Source organism: Quercus robur, chromosome 3, assembly GCF_932294415.1.
Source record: "Quercus robur chromosome 3, dhQueRobu3.1, whole genome shotgun sequence".
NCBI lineage: Eukaryota > Viridiplantae > Streptophyta > Magnoliopsida > Fagales > Fagaceae > Quercus > Quercus robur.
In genome coordinates, this window is record NC_065536.1 from 11,552,827 (window position 1) to 11,573,673 (window position 20,847).

At 34.8% G+C, this 20,847-nt stretch overlaps 1 protein-coding gene and 1 pseudogene across 1 annotated transcript; both read right to left on the reverse strand.

Annotated features, from left to right (window-relative positions):
* Positions 1 to 2,302: 2,302 nt before the first annotated feature.
* On the reverse strand, positions 2,303 to 4,660 carry LOC126719240 (putative UDP-glucuronate:xylan alpha-glucuronosyltransferase 4; annotated as a pseudogene).
* A 4-nt stretch (positions 4,661 to 4,664) lies between these two features.
* On the reverse strand, positions 4,665 to 8,170 carry LOC126717054 (putative UDP-glucuronate:xylan alpha-glucuronosyltransferase 4). The gene is made up of 2 exons (XM_050418224.1): positions 7,282 to 8,170; positions 4,665 to 6,046 (listed from the first exon to the last, which is right to left on the reverse strand). The coding sequence occupies exons 1-2, from the start codon at positions 8,081 to 8,083 to the stop codon at positions 5,148 to 5,150; spliced, it is 1,701 nt and encodes a 566-aa protein (XP_050274181.1). The 5' UTR covers positions 8,084 to 8,170; the 3' UTR covers positions 4,665 to 5,147.
* Between the last annotated feature and the right edge of the window lie 12,677 nt (positions 8,171 to 20,847).

Sequence of the window (20,847 nt, forward strand, 5' to 3'; positions counted from 1 at the left end):
GTGATGTTATTATTTACAAATTCAAGTTTTTTAAGGTATAAATTGTATTGATCTATTAAAATACAAAAGAAAAATAGAAGAAATTAGTGAATATATAAAGAACAACTAAAACTAAAATTAGTAGTCTCTGAATCTAAATTGCTCATCAAAATTACTCTTAAGAAATAATTTTGAACAAGAAAAAGAAAGTTTTCCAGTGCAATATATATTTAGGACATCCAGAATTCAAACAAATTATTTGAAGGAGAGACAGCATGTAGAGAACAATAAAAATTACATACCTTTTCAAACATTTCAGCAGAAAATCTTTTGCTTCAATAGGGAGATGTTCAAGGATCGGTGGTTGTCCCTATGTAGAAGATAGCAACAACCTGAACTAAGAGCATTCACATCAAGGGTTTTAAAAATTTTAGCATTTGGCATCTCAAAAAACCACTTTATAACATTTAACATCTCACTTTATAATACACTCAACATCAAAACTTCTATTTTTTTTACAACATCAAAACTTCTGTTTTTATTCCTTTTTTGTTTTTGTTTTTTTCATCCTCTCTCCCTCTTCGTCTCACTGTCTCTCTTTCTCTCTTTCTCTCTCTTTCTCAACCCAGCAATACTACCCACTGCTAGCCACTAGTCACCACAATTCCAATGACCACCACAACGATCAGAGACCAACGCTGATCAACTCGATAACCCACGCCAAACTCCTAGCCAATGACCCACAAAGATCAGCAAGCTTTTAAAGCAAAGATCATTCCATAGTCTTGAAACAAACACTTAATTTGACTGAATACAATATTTTTCAGGAAAAAGCATGGCAAAAATTCACTTTAAAAGTCAGCTGGGTTTTGTATCTTTTGACTGAAACTTCTTCTCATATATCTCTAGTGGATGAAATGACCAAACTTTGTCCTATGATAGAAACACATTTCATCTTTCTAGTTGGGATTAAAACTTAAGGCTCCAAATGTATTTAGAGCAAAATTTTGTCTCCAATTTTTTTTTTTTTTTTGAAGTCTTTTGCTATCAAATAAGAGATATGAATTTCAAACCTCGACTATATTAAAAAACCAATTGGTGTTTTGGCCTGATTATAAAGAGCAATCATGAAGTAAACACCATTAATTGAAACTCTATCATATCTCCTAAAAAATTAATTAATTAATAATAGGGTTAAATTAAACTTCATTTTTTATTTGTGATTGAACAAGATTCCTTTTTAAAGATTGTAATGTTTTCTATAAAAGAAAGGAAGATTCCTCCAAATAATTAGGGGCGACTAGAGGTAGGGTTAACTAAAGACACTCCAACTCAAACTTTTTAGGGGAAGAATTGCATACTTGGCCAATGAGAATGGCACTAGTTTTTATTGAGAAGAGAGAGCAATACTAGCCTAGTATTTTTACGTAAATCATGCCCTGAAACTTTGATCCAGGGCAGGCTATGGTTCGGGAGCCGAAGAGATCCCTCACTTAGGCTAGTAGGTCTTAAAGCCCATTTATGGCTTTCTCAACCCAAGCTCCTCCAGTTGTAGAATCTATTTGTTAGATTACAATTCAAGTTTAGTGCTATTATTTTATTTATCATATGTTAAAATTGTGTGGTTAAATAATTAAAGTTACCATATTTCAAAGTTTAAGGGCCCGTTTGGTACATGTGTTTAAATACATGTTTTCAGTTTTTAAACAACATTACATATATTTCCACACACTTTTTCACCCATACATATTTCTAAAAAAACTGAAAACTGTTGTTTAAACACACATACCAAACGGGCTCTAAACTTTTGGAACAATGGGTAATTTAACATGATATCAAAGAAAAAAGTCCTAAATTCAATTTTTATCTCCTATACTCTTACTCTTATTTAAATGAGCCCAACCGTAAGGGGTAGTGTTAGAATTGTATGGTTAAATAATTAAATTTACCATATTTCAAAGATTAAACTTTTAAGACAATCGGTAATTTAACATCATGCAATATATAAACTCATGTCTTATATTTGAGATAATTAGCAGTTACAATAAACAGGACAGCAATTCAAACTAAAACATTAATTCAATCTTAAATGATATTTGTACAGAAAACTAAGAACCCCATCACTTCATCCCAAATGCGGGATTGTGACTTGTGACTTGTGAGGTTCTTTCGTCTGTCAATACAAAAACAACATTAACAATCTAACATTAAGGTAACTATTTCCAAAATTCTCTATAGCTACCATGTCACTACATTATTTGTTCAAAAAGGAACCATTATAACAAATATTGTATTGCTCTATTCAACTGTTGGCATCCCTTAACTAGTTCACAAATTGGCGTTGTCTCGGGTCCTCAACCTTAATTCTCCTATGCCCATCAGGAAAACTAGCTCTCCCAGCTTTCCCTCTCCACTTCCTTAACCTTGCATCCATTTTCTTAGTGAGTCCACAATATGGTTGCAAATTCTTTGGCATGGCATCAAACACTTACCACCACCTCTTGTGAGCTGAGTCACTAGCAAATGGATGGTGATTCCACATGTCCCAATTACAATCATAGTCCTTGTAACACATCCATGGCTTCAACCCCAAATAATGCATTGTATAACTATCCTCTGGTATCTCATGCTTCTCATTGCCCGACCTATCGAAACTTTTGAGCTGATTGAGCTTTTTAGGCAACCGGTGCCACCATGTAAAAGCTTCATTAAGAAATCCTTGATCACCACCATTATATGACTCCAGCTTGAAACTCTTAGACATTAACTCCTTGAACATGCACAATGATGGTTCAATTACCATGACCCCAGAATTAAAAATCATCCTACTATTTGGTGCAGCCGATACTTGTGGAAGAATAAAGAATTTATCTATGTTCTTTAGGACTAAAAGATCAGCATCCATAAACTAAAACTCACCTGTTTGTGCATAACTAGGAGCAAGTTGGCATGACCCAAAAGGCATGAGTACCTTCTGCTTCAACCTCCTCAACTCAGGCTTATACACCCAATGATCTCCTTGATGCATCACAAGATCATCACATCTGAAAATCTCCACCATTGGCTCACAAGACCCGATGAACACAGTGTACACCGTCCGATTAACATCAGGACTACTAACCCTCGTTTGGATCATTTTTTTTCATCACTCAATTTCCATCACTCATCACTCATCACTCTAAAATACCACACCCGTTTGGCACCATCACTCAATTTCTATCACTCAATATTTTTCACACTGTTTGTGGGTCCCATACCTGTCTCGGCATAGCCTTTTTTTTTTTCTTTTTTTTTGGTAGTACCCAGATCACCCAAACCAGTGAAAAAAAAAAAAAAAAAAAAAAAAAAAAACCCAGAAACCCAGTTATACCGTCAATTTCAAACCATGGCAAACTTCAACTTTGTGTGTCATAGCATCAACAAACCCAGAAAAAAACACTGAACTTCAAACCCAGTGAAAGACAACGAACCCAGAAAAAAGAAGTAGAAAAAAACAACAAACCTAGAAAAAACCCACACCCAAACCGGCAAGCAACCCATCGATTCAAGACCGAAATTCAAACCGTCCTTCAACACCGAACTCAGACCGATTCAAGCAACCCACCAAGAAAGAACAAACAACTCGCAGTAACCCATTTTGAAAAAAATAGCTTCTGACTAGGCTGATGAATGCAGAGTTGGAAGAATGGAACTCTTGGGTCTGAGATGAAAAAAAAAAATGAACTGAGATGAGAAAGGCGAAAAGGAGGAAAAAAAAAGAAAGAAAGACCAAATGGAAGAACAAAGAAAGAAGAAAGAAACCTGGAGAAGAAAAAAAAAAAAAAAAAAGTGAGTCAAAAGTTGCGGCTGGTGGGTCCCTTGTGTATGTTTAATTATGAAAATGCTATTGAGTTATGAGTTATGGAAATTGAAAACAGCTAAAATGTGTTTTCAGTTTCCATAACTCATAACTCAAAAATCAGAGAATTGAGTGATGGAAACAGAGTTATCGTACGCCAAACGGATATTGAGCTATGGGTCCTACCATTTTTGAGTTATGAGTTATGGAAACTAAGAATTGAGTAACGGAAATAGGCCATCCAAACAAGCCATAATCCATCCATTAATTACCCACAGATTAGGCACCACTAAATTGACTTGTAACCTAAACACATCCCTAATCCCTTTATTCTCTTTAACCACTCTAGCTATTACTACATCAAGGTCCTCATAATCCTCCACCCTCGGCAACGGTAAACCATGCCCTGAAACTTTGATTCAGGGCAAGCTATGGTTCGAGAGCCCAAGAGACCCCTCACTTAGGCTCGCAGGTCTTAAAGCCCATTTATGGCATTCTCAATCCAAGCTCCTCTAGTTGTAGAATCTATTTGTTAGATTACAATTCAAGTTTTGTCTTATTATTTTATTTGTCACATCTTAGAGCGTGGTCAAATAATTAAATTTACTATCTTTTAAAACTTAAATTTTTTGGACAATCGGTAATTTAAAATCTTATCAGAGTAAGAAGTCCTAAGTTTGAACGTTGTTTCATCTAAGGGAGAATATTAGAATTGTGTATTTAAATGATTAAATTCATCATATCTCAAAGCTTAAACTTTTGAAACAATAGGTAATTTGACATCATGCAATATATAAACTCATATCTTATTATCTTTTGAAATAGTAACAACAAACGAGACATTAATTCAATCTAAAACCTGAAGAAAAAAAAAATTCAATCTAAAACATTAATTCAACCTTAGATGATATTTGTACAGAAAACTAAGAACCCCGTCACTTCATCCCAAGTGCGGGATTGTGAGTGGTAACTTGTGAGGTTCTTTTGTCTGTCAATACAAAAACAACATTAACAATCTAACATTAAGGTAACTATTTTCAAAATTTTCTATAGCTACAATGCCATTACATTATTAATTTGTTCAAAAAAAATAGGAACCATTATAACAAATAGTGTGTTGTTCGTAAGTTTCAGTTAATTCAACTAGTAAAGTCTCTGATGGTTGAATAAGAAATTTGGGGTTCAATCTCTGCCTACACCAAAAAACCGATTGGTGTTTTGGTCTGATAATAAAAGAGCTATCATCAGGAGCGGACGCCATAAGTTAAAACTCTCTCTCAAAAAAAAAAAAAAGTGTGTATTGTTCTATTCAACTATTGGCATCTCTTAACTAGTCCAAAAAATGGTGTTGTCTCGGGTCCTTAACCTTAATTCTCCAATGCCCATCAGAACTAGCTCTCCTAGCTATCCCTCTCCACTTCCTTATCCTTGCATCCATTTTCTTAGTGAGTCCACAATATTGTTGCAAATTCTTTGGCATGGCATCAAACACTTGCCACCACCTCTTGTGGGCTGAGTCACTAGCAAATGGATGGTGACTCGACATGTCCCAATTACAATCATAGTCCTTGTAGCACATCCATGGCTTCAACCCCAAATAATGCATTGTATAACTATCCTCCGGTATGTCATGCTTCTCATTGCTCGACCCATCGAAACTTTTGAGCTGATTGAGCTTTTTAGGCAACCGGTGCCACCATGTAAAAGCTTCATTAAGAAATCCTTGATCACCACCATTATATGACTCCAGCTTGAAACTCTTAGACATTAACTCCTTGAACATGCACAATGATGGTTCAATTACCATGACCCCAGAATTAAAAATCACCATATCATTTGGTGCAGCAGATACTTGTGGAAGAATGAAGAATTTATCTATGTTCTTTAGGACTAAAAGATCAGCATCTATAAACATAACTTTGTCATACTCTATGAGCTGCCATATGCGTAGCTTGCTGTAGTTCCACTCATTGTAGGAACCCTTTTCGGCAAATGGACTTCGGATGCGTTTGATGCGTTTGATCTTCCATCCGGCGGTTGTTAGGCCTCGGATGGACTTGGAACTAATGGAGTAATCAGCAAGGAGGACTAGGTCTTTGTTGGATTTGCTCTGAATGATGCTTTGAGCTAAGGCTATTGCGCCACAAACATAAGCTTCTGAAGAATGGAGGACTGTTACATAGGCCTCCCTTTGAAACTGTGACCTATGATTTCTCCACGTCTCATCACCTAAAAAATCAAAGCTTTGAAATTGTTATATAGTTCTAAATTCTAATGTAGGATATTATTGAAATTGCTTGACAAGGGTTTTCATGTTATGAGATGTGCAATTAGACTTTTTTTCTTTTGTTTTCTTTCAAATTTTTTTTTTTTTAAATTTATATATATAATTCAATTGTTACAATAAGTAAAATATGAAGGATTTAGACCTTAGTTTTTTTTTTTTTTTTTTTGAAATAAACCTTGGTTTTTCTTATAAAAGAGACTAATCAATGATGAGCTACAAGACTATGAGCCTTTATCATATCCTTTTTATGTTTCATATATTGAACCTTACACCCATCTAATTTCCATTTCATCCTTTTACTACTTGTTGTTCAAACATTTGTGTGTAATTACAAAGAATACAAGCAATATAATTCCTTCTCTTTAAATATTTTTTTCCATACAGCAAGCGATGGTTTTTGAAGCCAATTCTACCACTGAACCGTAAGACTTTTAACCAAAAACAACAAGTAATTGACGCTCAAAATGTAGAAAACTTGTGATATTTAGGTTGCATCCATAAGCTAAGAGCCAAATTAATAAGATAAATGAAACTCTGTATAATGAGAAATATCAATATGTACAAATGGGCTTTTTATTTTATTGTTCCTATATATTGAAATTATAGAATCTTGTTGTTATACCACACTTTTAAATGTCTCGTTATACTGAGTTTGCTTTTATGTCGCTTACCCACCCCCCCCCCCCCCCCCCCCCCCCAAAAAAAAAAAAAACTAGTATGAAAATGTCAATCCTGGTGTACTAAAAGTCTAAAACGCACCAACCCAATTTGCTTTTGTCCAAAATATTGCCGTGATGGTCAATCCCTTAATAATATCTTACTAATTTAATTACAATATTTATTATTTAGAACTCAATAATTAATATACAAGAGTTTTGACCGCATGATTTCCCTCAATTAGAGTTATCATTTCTTATTCCTCATCAGCCATTACAATCCTGATAATGAAAAGAAAAATATATGCCAGAACATAGCATGTAGAATTTTGGAAAGTTTGGCAGGTTAATTATTAATTATGGACAAAAAAAGTTTCCTTAATTGTCTAGAAATTTTTTGTAAACAAACTAATCTCCTCAATGAAACTTATAAAAAAAAAGTAAAAGAAATTATGTCATGTCTTTCTTATTGGCATATCAACAGAACTACACAAAGAAATTCTGATTAAACTAAAACTCACCGGTTTGTGCATAATTAGGAGCAAGTTGGCATGACCCAAAAGGCATGATTACTTTCTGCTTCAGTCTCCTCATATTAGGCTTATACACCCAATGATCCTCTTGATGCATCACAAGATCATCACATCTGAAAATCTCCACCATTGGCTCACAAGACCCGATGAACACAACGTACACCGTCCGCTTAACATCAAGACTAATCCATCCATTGCTTACCACCAAATTAGCCACCACTAAATTGACTTGTAACCTAAACACATCCCTAATCCCTTTATTCTCCTTAGCCCTATCACATGGAACCTTAGCTATTACTAAATCAAGGTCCTCATAATCCTCCACCCTCGGCAACGGTATCTCCGGGCACTTGGGTGGAGCCCATTTCTCATCTTCATCAATCCATTCAGGGAAGAAGTCATTCCATGTCAAATTCTTGGACACATGATCAAACCCTACCTTGACAGTTTCAGTGTTTGACTTTGTTAATCCAAGTAATCTATATGTAGCTTCTATTCTATCACCTACATTAACCAAACCAACTTTAACTTTCTTACCCTTTAATTCTTTTGCAATAAGATTGAACCCACTTGATATCTTGGCCCGATGATGTTGAAGTGCACGAGTGTTAACAAGGTTTGGCTTTGGTCTAAAGGATAACTCAACGAAAAAGAGGGAGAAGGAGAGGAAGAGGATAAAGAAAATGAAGGGTTTTGGTTTAGAAGAAGAGGTTTTTGAAGCCATTGATTGAGCTCCCCACGTCTTGGTGTGGTGGTGGTGTAAGTGGGAGAGAGAGCTTTGACGGTGCATTTATATCTGAAATGGATTTGTAAGGAAGGTTTGCATGGACGCACCTTGATCTTGTCATCTTTGGCTCTTTGTTTACTTATTTGGTGTTATCCAGACCCTGTGACAGCCTATTATTCCTTGACTTTCATGTCTAACTCTAAATATATTTTATTTTATTTTTTCAAGTTAGGTTGTGAAATGGTTACACAACCTAACTTGAAAGAATAAAATAAATTTTTTTGGTAGAGTAGTTTGAGTAATGTTGTTTGTGATTTTTTGAAATATGTATGGGTAAAAATATGTGTAGAAATATGTGTAATATTGTTTAAAATGTGAAAATTTGTGTTTAAACTTGCCTACCAAAGAGGAATATGCTAGGAATTTAGATGAGATTTATATTGGTTGGAGGATTCTCCTTCACCTGCCTTGACAACCTTGTATCATGATGTTTCACTATTATAATTGAATGAAAGTTTCTTTCTAAAAAAAAAAAAAGGTTAGGTTGTGAGTTGGTCAAATAGGCTAACGTCTGAGTTTGATATTATGTTTCAGTTTCGCTTTCATGATTTCATCCAAAAAAAAAAAATCATGACTTCATCAAGCCACATGAGTCGCATTCTTTTATATAAAAAAAATAAAAATAAAAAAAATCACATGAATGACATGATAACACATATATTTTTCCCCTCATTTTTTTGTCATTGTAATAAATAGGCAGTAATAATATTACACATAACCCAAAAAAAAAAAAAAAAATCGTAAACGCGCGTAAATTTGTCTTATATTCAATAATATACTCATGAGATATTGAACAATAATTCCACCTAGTACATGCACCCCACAATTTGTTGGAAATATCATTAAAAAAACCCATATGAAGATCGGATATTTTGATTATTAAAATGCCAAAGACAATGTTTTGCCATTGGCTAATGATTTGGCTGATGGTTTATTACCAACAGACCAACTATTTTTTTTTTTTTTTTTTAAGAAACTTTTTAATTCCATTGTAGCTAATGTATTAGTATTATTTTTTAAACTTTCTGATATATTGCGTGATGAATCGAGCATTTTGAAATAATTTTTAAGAAATTATATTATGATCCATGTAAAATACTTATTATGTGTTATAATATTTTGATAATCAAAACTTCGATTATATATAACATGTCATTAGAAAGAGAGGATTTTTAATAATAGTAACTAATTGAGAAAATTAATAAATATTTAATTATTTCTACTAATTAATTAAAGGTACAATTATTTCTTATTTTCTTGATTTCATAAAACTAAATTTGCTTTTATTTTCTATTGTACTTTGTTTCAATTGTTGCTAAAGCAACGCAATTTGAACAAATATGTTATTTTACAAATCAATTGTTTCATATATAAATCTTATAAAAATTCAATTTGCATAAATAATTAGTGCACTACATATAAATAACTAATACATAGAAATAATTTCACGTACCATATTAATACTTTGTTTACCTATATAGCACAAATTTCAACTACAGCATTAGTATTTGTTCCATATAGTTAAAATACAAGGAATTAGAAAATGTAAATTATTGAGATAATATAATGAAAAAAAAAAGATAATATAATGAATTAATAATAAATAAATAAATTATTTCTGCAAATTTAGAAATGTAGGGATAAGGGCCCAAAATCATATATTAGGCCTTAGGCCTTAAGCCTTGGCCGAGAGCATTGATTAGTCCAAGGACTAATAAACAATAGTAAGGTTGTTAAGCTCAAAATCCCATAAGTAACATGCAAACAGAAAGGTTGGGAAAGGTGGTCTGAGGAGGATCGTCTCCTCGGATAGACGAAGCACAGACTGAATACATATCACATCACTTAAAGTGACCCTACAGGAAACTTCACTGATAGGGGCGTGCATTACGAACGCACTAAAAGAATGAAAGTTAGGAAATATCTAAGAGAAAGCTACTGCCACCGCATTGAATGCTCTGCAACTAACTTTCTGGCCACATTTATGTGGAGAAGACCCCTAAACAGTGCTGTCTTGGCAATCCCAACTCACAGAGGGTCAGAAAGGGTGTCCGATACGACAAGCACTCAAATAGTGACTTGGATGATCAATAAATGGAGGGTCAAGATCATTTAAAGGGAGATATATAATATAAGGGGTCCCTGACAAAGAGGGGATTAGAAAAAAGAGGAAAAAACACTGTAACAATCCAGAACAGATCTTGTAACCCAACTTGAGTATTAATATAAAAGAATCAATCTCCTCGGACTTGGCCGAGGACTATTTTCTCAAGACTAAACTTGTCTATTTTCTTTCTCTTGTCATCAAGATCTACCTTCTTGGTTAACTAACTCACTGAAGTCCAGTTCTTCAACTCATTCTCTATAAATTTATTGTTTTGGGCTTTTTGAGCTTAAGTCCATCCGTCTTTTGGGCCAAGGACCCGAATCAGGTCCTTACAAGAAATACTTAACAAATTAAATTAATTCATGCATGCAATCAATTTGTATACTTTTAATATTATGTATTATTCAATTTGCTTTTCTTTTTCTTTTTTTGATTTTTTTGTTTCAATTGTTACCAAAGCAACATGAAGAAGAATTAATGTTAAGTTCCAATGGATGTAGCTTCATCGGTTTGAGTCTTTGTAAAAGTGGGATGTTCTAACTGACAAACTCCATAATGAAGTGTGCAAGTGCAACCACTTCTTCAAAAGCACACGTGGACAAGGGAAGACTGTCTTAAATTCTTAATATTTGGATTTGTTATGTGTCCAATACACTATACCTAATATGATGCAGATATGTGTCTAAAATTGACAACGTGTCCATATCGTGACTTATCTACTGCACTAGAGCACCAAATGAAAGCTTTGCCTTTAATCTTTCTTCATATAAGATAATCCTGATCCAGTGTTTTACCCAGTAAAGATTAGAATGTGTATATTAAGTATTAATTAAACTATTTCCTTGATTATGTAATCAATATATATAATCGAAGCCTCTGACCTCTCCACAATTTTCCATATCAGCATTTTTTATATATATTTTTTTATTTGATTTAATTAAAAAAAACTCACATAAAAATAAAAATTAAAAACTTTAGGATTAAGGGGAAAAAAAAAAGACTCCTGTTAGGACTCTCTCTTTAATTATTAAAAAATAAAAATAAAAATAAAAATAAAAAAAGCTTTAGGATTAAGAAAAAAAGGGAGACTCCTGTTAGGACTCTCTTTTATATATATAAAGACTTGAAATTTACAACTTGTGTTTCACCGCTAAATTTGGTGCATGGGCATTGGGTTTTTGTGGAGGAGTGTACGGAATTGTTAATCGAGGCAGTATCCATGAGGGTGACCATCAATTGGAGAGTGTTTCCTCTCTTGACCTTTTGAATAGATGTATTCACAATTTGATCAGTAAGGTTCAGGCAGTACTTCCTTCACGTGATTCTTCTTTGTTTATATGCTCTATTTTATTAGTAACTACTAAGTAGATAACATGAAATCGCGCTAACGATTCAATCAAAAGATCTGGACTTTTAATGGAGATTCTAATATGGGCTTGGATCTCTAGTTTGATCATGGATTTTGATACGGGTTTTCAATGGGGTTTCTGATGTAAGTTTCTTATATTGTGATGGTTAAGTTATTTGTGATAGGCTAAGAATGTATTGACCCCTTGTAATAAATTAACCAATTGATTTAGCCAAGTTAATTAATTAATTCAATTAACATGCAAAACGCGTGATAGCACAAACAAATCACCAATTAACTAAATGTAGTAGAAATTAAATTGACATGGTAATTTGTTTACGACTGGAGAAAACCTACACAATAAAAACTCCACCAGATGATTTTAAGGTCACCACTCCTGAGAATCCACTATTATCAAAACAAACGGTTACAAGTAAAAGAATCTCAGTACCTTATACCAACTTACAGTTGAACCCTTACCCCAATACTCAATTGGACTTGTTTTGTAGTAACAATATCTCCTTTTCAATGCACGGCTCCCAGTACGTGACTAACCAATATATGCGCGGATCCCAGTACGCGACTTAATCACCAACTTGAGAAAGATGTTGGCTGCAAAGTTTTTCAATTCATCACACGATGAAGATCAAGAAACTCCTTTGTCACAAAACTCTACTGTGTACAAACACAGCAACTTCTTCAATAGAAAGATGAACGATGGCAAATTCTATCTTCGATCACAATTTGCATGAACACAACTTTGCTTCACACTCACACAACCTTTGACGGCCCTCAAAACAATCCTTATATATATTTAGGGTCGTGAGAAAAGAAAGTCTAAACATATACACACGAATTGGATTCAAAACAGAACTGAAAATCTATTTTTCATAAATCTCAATAGATAGAGTATCTGTCGAGCTTTCGAGTTTCAGCAGCTTTTTAAACCTTGATAGATGCTAGCTGTCGAGTTTTAAAATCCAACACTTCTTCACTTGTTTCTTAGATAGATTTGCATGGCTTTAACACTTGATCTTGAAACCTTGTTCCTTGAAACATTAAACACATCCTAGATCTATCCAATTACAAATAAAGTGCATTTTGTCAAAGAATTAGCCAATTCTAAATTGACATATGTTCCTAACATCAAACCACATATATCCTAACAATCTCCCCCCTTTGGTAATCTGTAACAAAACCACAACAAACAAATGAACATATGAGAGAAGTCATAAATTACTCAACTCATACTCACTTGTTAAATACAATAAAATCTATCCTAATACAAACTCTTGAAAAACTTTGCAAGAAGAGAATTTATGGCAAGAAGACTTTGACAACCTGTATTTTTAAAACACTTTAAACAAAACTCATTAAGACATCTTAGTGTGAAACAGAAATATAAAATTGCATTCATTATATAAGAAGCATGTGCATAAAGAGAGAAAATAAATAACACATGTAAAGATAGGTAAAAGAAAGTAATAACAACCTCAATATATATATATATATATATCAACATAATGTACAAGGTGTGCTATCACTAAGTGGTCACAAGACCAATGTACAAGAGATAATGTATCTAAAATAGAAAGAAAAGAAAAGATACAAAAATCCTCACTACATCCCTCATATACACTCCCCCTATCACAAAAAGACTTCGTTCGTGGCCATGGCCGTGATGAAGAAGCGGAGGTGGATGGAGCGGTGGAAGCAAGAGGAGTTATTGTCTCTGTCCGTGGCCGCCTCGGTCGAAACTGAGCCTCACTCCCTCTAACGGTAGCCTTATCTTTGGCACCCATGATCAAGAAATGGGGGGACGTAGGATAAGAGACAGAAAAATGGCGAAGGATCCGTGTGATAGCCGAAGGAAAAATGAGCATATCGTGGGTCGCCATATCCTTATAGACATCTATAAGTGAAAGAATGAAGTGAAAAGGGAAGTCGATAGAGATATCCTCTAAGAGGGACAACAAAAATCGAGCACGAGGCTCTGTGATAGTGTTATAGTGAGGCAAAGGATGGAGAATGAATGTCATCACCATGTTAAGGAACCTCGGACCTTTTGCAAAGCCCGAGCAAGAGGTGTTTTAACAGTCACCCCAAGAAGAAGGTGTCTCATAGAATAGAGACGAGAGTTTGTCTTTGGACACAGTCCGCAAACGATCACAACTAGGGTAGTCCGGAGTGACTACAATGCACGTACCCCGAACGCGAGTGAAGAAGTGAGGTACAGAAGTATCGATTCCGTGCATATTGGAGTAAAACTCCTTTATGATCACGGAAGGGCATGTGACCGAGATACCACACAGTGACTCCCAACCTTGACTATAGATAGTGGGAAGGTCAGTATCGGAAAAATCCAATAGAACGACTTGGCATTCCAAATGAATGCTGCGTCGTGAAAAGTTCTCCGAGAAGTCCAACTTGCCCTTCTCATCACAAAACCTAACATGGGAAGGAGTAGGATTAGAGCGAAGAGAGTTCTGGGACGGAGTAGATTTGCATTTAGGGGCCATAGAGCAGACTAATGTAAGAAGAAGAAGAAGAAGAAGAAGAAGAAGAAGAAGAAGAAGAGAGAGAGAGACGCAGAAAAGCACCAAAGAAACAATATATAAAAATATAAAGAAATGAAGGTACGTATGCATGAAAATGCATGAACATGTGACATGCAAACTTAAAGACATCATGGGCTCAACCCAATCCAAACCTAACAGCACACAATCATTGTAATAAAGTAAACACACATCTAAATGCATTAAACATTGTTATAATGCAAATGTGATGCAATGCATGATGTTTTAAAGCCAATTAAACAAAAACTCATCCCAAAATTTTAACAAAACTCAAAAGTTTTGAAAAAATCTCAAAAAATTTCAAAAACCCCAAAAGTTAGGTCAAAGATCATGAAATGCATGATAAAGAGGGAGAACATATCATACCAAATGAGGAACAAAGATCTTGAGATCGAAAATGAAGTGAGGAAGATGAAAAGATTGAGTTTTGGGTGTTTGGGAAAAGGAGAGAAACATTTCTATCGGGAGAGATCAGGGAGAAATGGGACAGAAATCGCGAGGATCCTATTTATAGGAAATCTCAGTTTCTCAATGGATCGAGAGGTATCGAGAATTAAAAAAGGCGCTTTTTAGCTATCGAGGTTCTAACGAGAGGTGTCCACAACAAAGATTCTCGATGGATCGAGGTAGCTATCGAAAAGCTATCGAAAATGTGATAAAAAGCAGCTGAAGGGTCTCGATAGATAGCATAACTATCGAGATTGCTTAAAAACAGTTTGTCAAGAAGAGAAAAACACGGATACGAATGCAATCAAACATGCTACTCAACCAAAAATCCAAACAACATTTTAAGCTCTCAAAAACATCTCTCAACAAGAAAAATGTCAAGCATATAGATCCAAAACACCCACACATACTAAACATGTCTAACCACTTTTATATTTCAAAAACAAGTTAAGACAGTTTAGTGAGCATACATTAACACATGTATTTCTTGTGATGGCCAAATCATATTGTACTTGCACATATATCAAAAGTAGCAAAGAATTTTACGTGTTGTGTATGAAAAACATCGCAAGATTGCACAAGTGTCTACATGTTATGACGATTTGAGATATAAGAAAATCACTTTAACTCACACACAATCATAACTGTTTGATGGGGACTATCATTTTCGAGGTACATCCTATAACTTTCACATCTCCTAGAATACACGCTTGCAATCATATATAAAGCATTTGATTCTTTTTGCTTTTTATTTCTCCTTGCATATTTTCTTTTAAGTAAACCATGCATGGGTATATAAAAGATAGAAAAGAAATATCCAATGATGTAAAGCATTTGACATTCCACTTTTACTATGCCGATGCATACAAATGACATTTCATGATTGGCGGGCAATAGTGGTGAGATGGTTATTTATGCCTTTCTCTTAGGATTTTCTAGTCCTTCTCGTCAAAAAGAGTGATACAAGTGTTAAATATAAGAGATTACTCAATCTTACTCATCATAAACATGAGCCACAAAGCTCACTTGCTTAGTTATGCATAGAAATACTCATCTAAGCTACAAAAGATACAAAATTTAGAAAACTTTCTTTCAATGGTCATCCAAGGTACACAAGTACCAATGTACACAACCATACATTGTTTTTGTATTTTTCTGATTTTTCAGTTCTATATTTTTATTTTTATATGAAAAACAAAATAAAGCAAAAAGTGAAAAGAAAACAAACAAAAACATGTTAAACAAAGCAATGCATAAAATTGGATGAAATGCATGAGGAAAGAGGAAGAGAAGAGGAGATCAATCCATGGAGATAACACCAATGTTTTGGCGAAGGAATTCAAACCGTTTGCTATCAAGAGGTTTGGTAAACAAATCTGTCTTCTGATCATTAGTGTGAATGAACTCAAGAGTAAGAGTACCATCTTCGACAAGCTCCCGAATGAAGTGATGTTGAATCTCAATGTGTTTAGTTCGAGAATGTTGAACTGAATTCTTAGAGATGTTTATGGCACTGATATTGTCACAATAGATGGTAAGATGCTCTTGACAAATACCATAATCATGGAAGAGCTTTTGCATCCATAGAAGTTGGGTGCAATAGCTACCGGCAGCGATGTACTCAGCTTTTGCAGTGGATAAAGAGATGGAATTCTACTTTTTGCTCATCCAGGAGACAAGATTATTACCCATATAGAAACAACCCCTCGATGTACTTTTTCTATCATCAACATTCCCAGCCCAGCCAACGTCAGAATACCTAGCTAAGACATCATTTGTGTCCTTACTGTACCACATACCAAAGTCGGCAGTGGTTTTGACATACTTTATGATTCTTTTCAAAGCAATCATATGAGACTCTTTGGGATTAGCCTGATATCTAGCACATACTCTCACACTATAACTAATATCAGGTCTACTAGCTGTAAGGTAAAGTCGTAAAGAAGACTACCTATCATACTTCTATAAAGAGATGAATTAACATTTTTTCCTAACAAGTCAACAGTGAGTTTAACATTTGGGCTCATAGGGGTTCTAACAGAACTAGTAGATTTCAAACCAAACTTTTTCACAAGTTTTCTAGCATATTTAGATTGAGATAGGAATATACCTGAATCTTGTTGATGAATCTGCAAGCCAAGGAAGTGAGTCAGCTCTCCAATCATGCTCATCTCGAACTCACCCTACATGAGTTTTAAGAAACTATGAGCAAGTTCATCCTTAGTCGACCCAAAGATGAAATCATTAACATAGACTTGAGCAACTATTAACTCGTCATCTTCCCTTTTAATGAAGAGAGTTTGATTAGCTTTTCCTCTCATGAACCCATGTGACACCAAGTATTGTGTGAGTTGATCATACGAAGTTTTAGGGGCTTGCTTCAAACCATAAAGAGCCTTCTTGAGGTACAACACATTATCCAGAAAGTGTGGATCAATGAATCCTTTTGGTTGAGCCATATAGACATATTCTTTAAGGAACCCATTCAAGAAAACAGTCTTTACGTCCATTTGGTAAATCTTGAACTTCAGGTGACATGCTAAGGCTAAGAGAATTCTAATGGACTCCATACTGGCTACTGGAGGAAATGTCTCATCATAATCTACCCCTTCCATTTGAGAATATCCTTAAGCTACAAAACGAGCCTTGTTGCGGATCACATTACCCTCCTCATCAATCTTATTATGAAATATCCACTTTATGCTGATGATGTGCTCACCCTCCGATCTAGGTATTAGAGTCCAGACATCATTCCTCTGAAACTGAAGTAGTTCATCATGCATAGCTTCAACCCAGCTTTCATCCTGAAGTGCTTCCTCAACTCTAGTGGGTTCAACCTATGACAAGTAACAAGAATAAGACACAAAGTTAGCAACACATTTATTAACTGTACGCTTCCTTAGTGTAAGTTCATTTATGTTTCCCATAATAACTTTAGGAGGATGATTCAATTTGATCCAAGAGGAAGGTCTTTTCTCTTCATAGGATTCAGAATCAGGTGAAGCAAATAAATCTACAAAATCTTCTACAACACTAGGAGTACTTGGAGAATTTCTTTGGGGATTTCCTTACTAAACTTCTCAGAACCGGATTCTAAAGATTCATCAATAATAACATTCACTGTTTCCATCACCTTCATGGTTCTTTTGTTGTATACCTGATAAACCTTGCTTATAGAGGAGTATCCCAAAAATATTCCTTCATCGCTACGAGAGTCAAATCTTCCCACATTCTCTCTATCCTTAAGAATGAAACAAGTACTTCCAAAAATTCTGAAATACTTCACATTTGGCTTCCTTCCCTTCATAGCTCATATGGAGTCTTCTTGGTACCTAGTCTAAAGTACACCATATTAATTGTATGACATGCAGTGTTAACGGCTTCTCCCCACAAGTTTCTAACCACATCCTTGTTGTGCAACATGGCTCTAGCCATCTCTTGAATAACTCTGTTCTTTCTTTCTACTACACCATTCTGTTGAGGAGTAATAGAAGCAAAGAATTCTTGAGATATACTTGATCTCGTGCAAAAGGACTCCATATATGAGTTCTCGAATTCCTTACTATGATCACTTCAAATCCGATCAATCTTCAGGCCCTTCTCATTTTGCAATCTTGTGCACAAGGCTTCAATGTGCTCAGGAGCATCAGACTTGGATCGTAGGAATATGACCCAAGTGTACCTAGTGAAGTCGTCTACCACAACCATGATATATCTCTTTCCACCAAGAGACTTGGTTCTAGTTGGACCCATAAGATCCAAATGTAGTAGCTCCAATGGTCTGGATGTAGCAGATGTCTGAGTGCCCAGATATTTAGCTTTTGTCTGTTTTCCAAGCTGACATGGTCCACACACCACATTGCTCACTCTACTGAGCTTTGGTATTTCCAAAACTGACTCATGCTTAGATACAATTGAAAGATGTTTGTAAATAGCATGTCTCATCCTTTGGTGCCATAGATCTTCATTTGGTAAACGAATGCTATTGCACACAATATCAGCGTCAGGAACCAAGCCATAACAATTGTCTAGAGTGCAAACACCACTTATGAGTTTCTTTCCAGACTCATCCATGACAAGGCATTTTCCCTTTGATAATAGTACCATAAAGTCTTGATCACATATCTGACTTATGCTCAACAGGTTCACTCTCATACCTTCTACATACAGAACATTTGTAATGTTTGGTAGTCCAGGTAGAGAGATGATTCCCTTTCCTTTAATCTGTGATTTGCTCCCATTGCCAAAAGTAACATTACCACCTTTCTTAGACTCGAAAACCTTAAAGAGAGATCAATCTCCAGTCATGTGTCTTAAGCAATCAATGTCAAGATACCACAAACACATGTCCATAACCATGAATGCGGACTTCATCATGAAGCACACTTTGTGCTTAGATGACAAATCAGTGGGAATGGTGTTTTCTCTCATCTGCCTTTTATGAACTAAACCTTTAACTTTCACTTTTCTCAGACGAACTCCTTTGCACATTTTCATTCTGAGACAGTCTAGTTTCTTCTTTGTCATGCTGAGATCTTTTCCAATAGTCATCATAATAGAATTCAAATAACTTTTAGACTTGCATTTTCTGATACACTCAAACAAGTAGAGATTAGAAAAACAAGATGTATTTGAAAACAAAGATCTCTTCAAGCCCGTTGCAACTATGACAACAACGGTCAATGGATCACACAACAAAAATTAACACCTAATCAGAGTGTACTTGCTCTGATACCACTTGATAGGCCAAGAATATATTGACCCCTTGTGATAAATTAATCAATTGATTTAGCCAAGTTAATTAATTAGTTCAACTAACATGCAAAACGTGTGGTAGCACAAACAAATCACCAATTAACTAAATGTAGTGGAAATTAAATTGACACGATGATTTGTTTACAAATGGGAAAAACCTACACGGCAAAAACCCTACTGGGTGATTTTAAGGTCACCAGTCCCGAAAATCCACTATTATCAAAACAAGCGGTTACAAGTAAAGGAATCTTAGTACCTTATACCAACCTACAGTTGAACCCTAAACCCAATACCCAGTTGGACTTATTCTGTAGTGACAATCTCTCCTTTTTAATGCACTGCTCCAGTACGTGACTAACTAATATATGCGCGGATCCTAGTACGCGACTTAATCACCAACTTGAAAAAGATGTTGGCTGCAAAATTCTTCAGTTCATCACACAATGAAGATTAAGAAGCACCTTGGTCACAAAACCCTACGGTGTACAAACACAGCAGCTACTTCAATAGAAAGATGAACTAGGGCAAATTCTGTCTCTGGTCATAATTTGCATGAACACAACTTTGCTTCACACTCGCGCAACCTTTGACGGCCCTCAAAACAATCCTTATATATGTTTAGGGTTGTGAGAAAAGAAAACTCAAACATATACACACAAATTGGATTCAAAACAGAACTAAAAATCTGTTTTCATAAATCTCAACAGATAGAGTATCTATCGAGCTAGCTGTCGAGTTTTGGGCTTCAGCAGCTTTTTAAACCTCGATAGATGCTAGCTGTCGAGTTTTAAAACCCAGCACTTCTTCATTTGTTTCTTGGACAGATTTACATTGCTTTAACACTTGATCTTAAAACCTTGTTCATTGAAGCATTAAACGCATCTTAGATCTACCTAATTACAAGTAAAGTGTATTTTGTCAAAGGATTAGCCAATTCTAAATTGACATATGTTTCTAACATCAAATCACATATGTCCTAACAATTTGGATCTATAGTTAGATCATATGGATGATATTGATAATGGTTTAATCATAATTGACATTGGTATATGCGGTGGGGGTTGGCCAATTTTCTTTAATCTTTGGTGGCTGATTTCTTCCATCCTTGGTATATTGTTTATGCGGTGATTTTCTTTAATCTTTGGTTATTTTTTTTTGAGAAGTAATTCTTTGGTAGTTAATGTTGTATTAGAAGAGATGGGAGTGCATTAGAAAGAGAGTTTTTGATCGGGTTTTGTTTTTAGGGAGAAGGAGAGTGTTTTTTTTTTTTTTTTTTAATTTCTAATCAAAAAAATTTTTTTATTTAAATAATGCTGATGTGTAAAAATGTGGGAGCTTTAAAAACAGCCAAAGGCACATTAGCCACATATTCAACAAGACATAAATTCAAGTAATACATTTTTTTCTCTTTTTATTTATATTTAATACCTACAGATTAGGCTACAATAAAGTTCCTCATGTTATAAATATAAATATGATGAGCTAGGTAGTCGGATCAAGGTTTGATCAAGTAAAGAAGTTTTATTTTTTTATT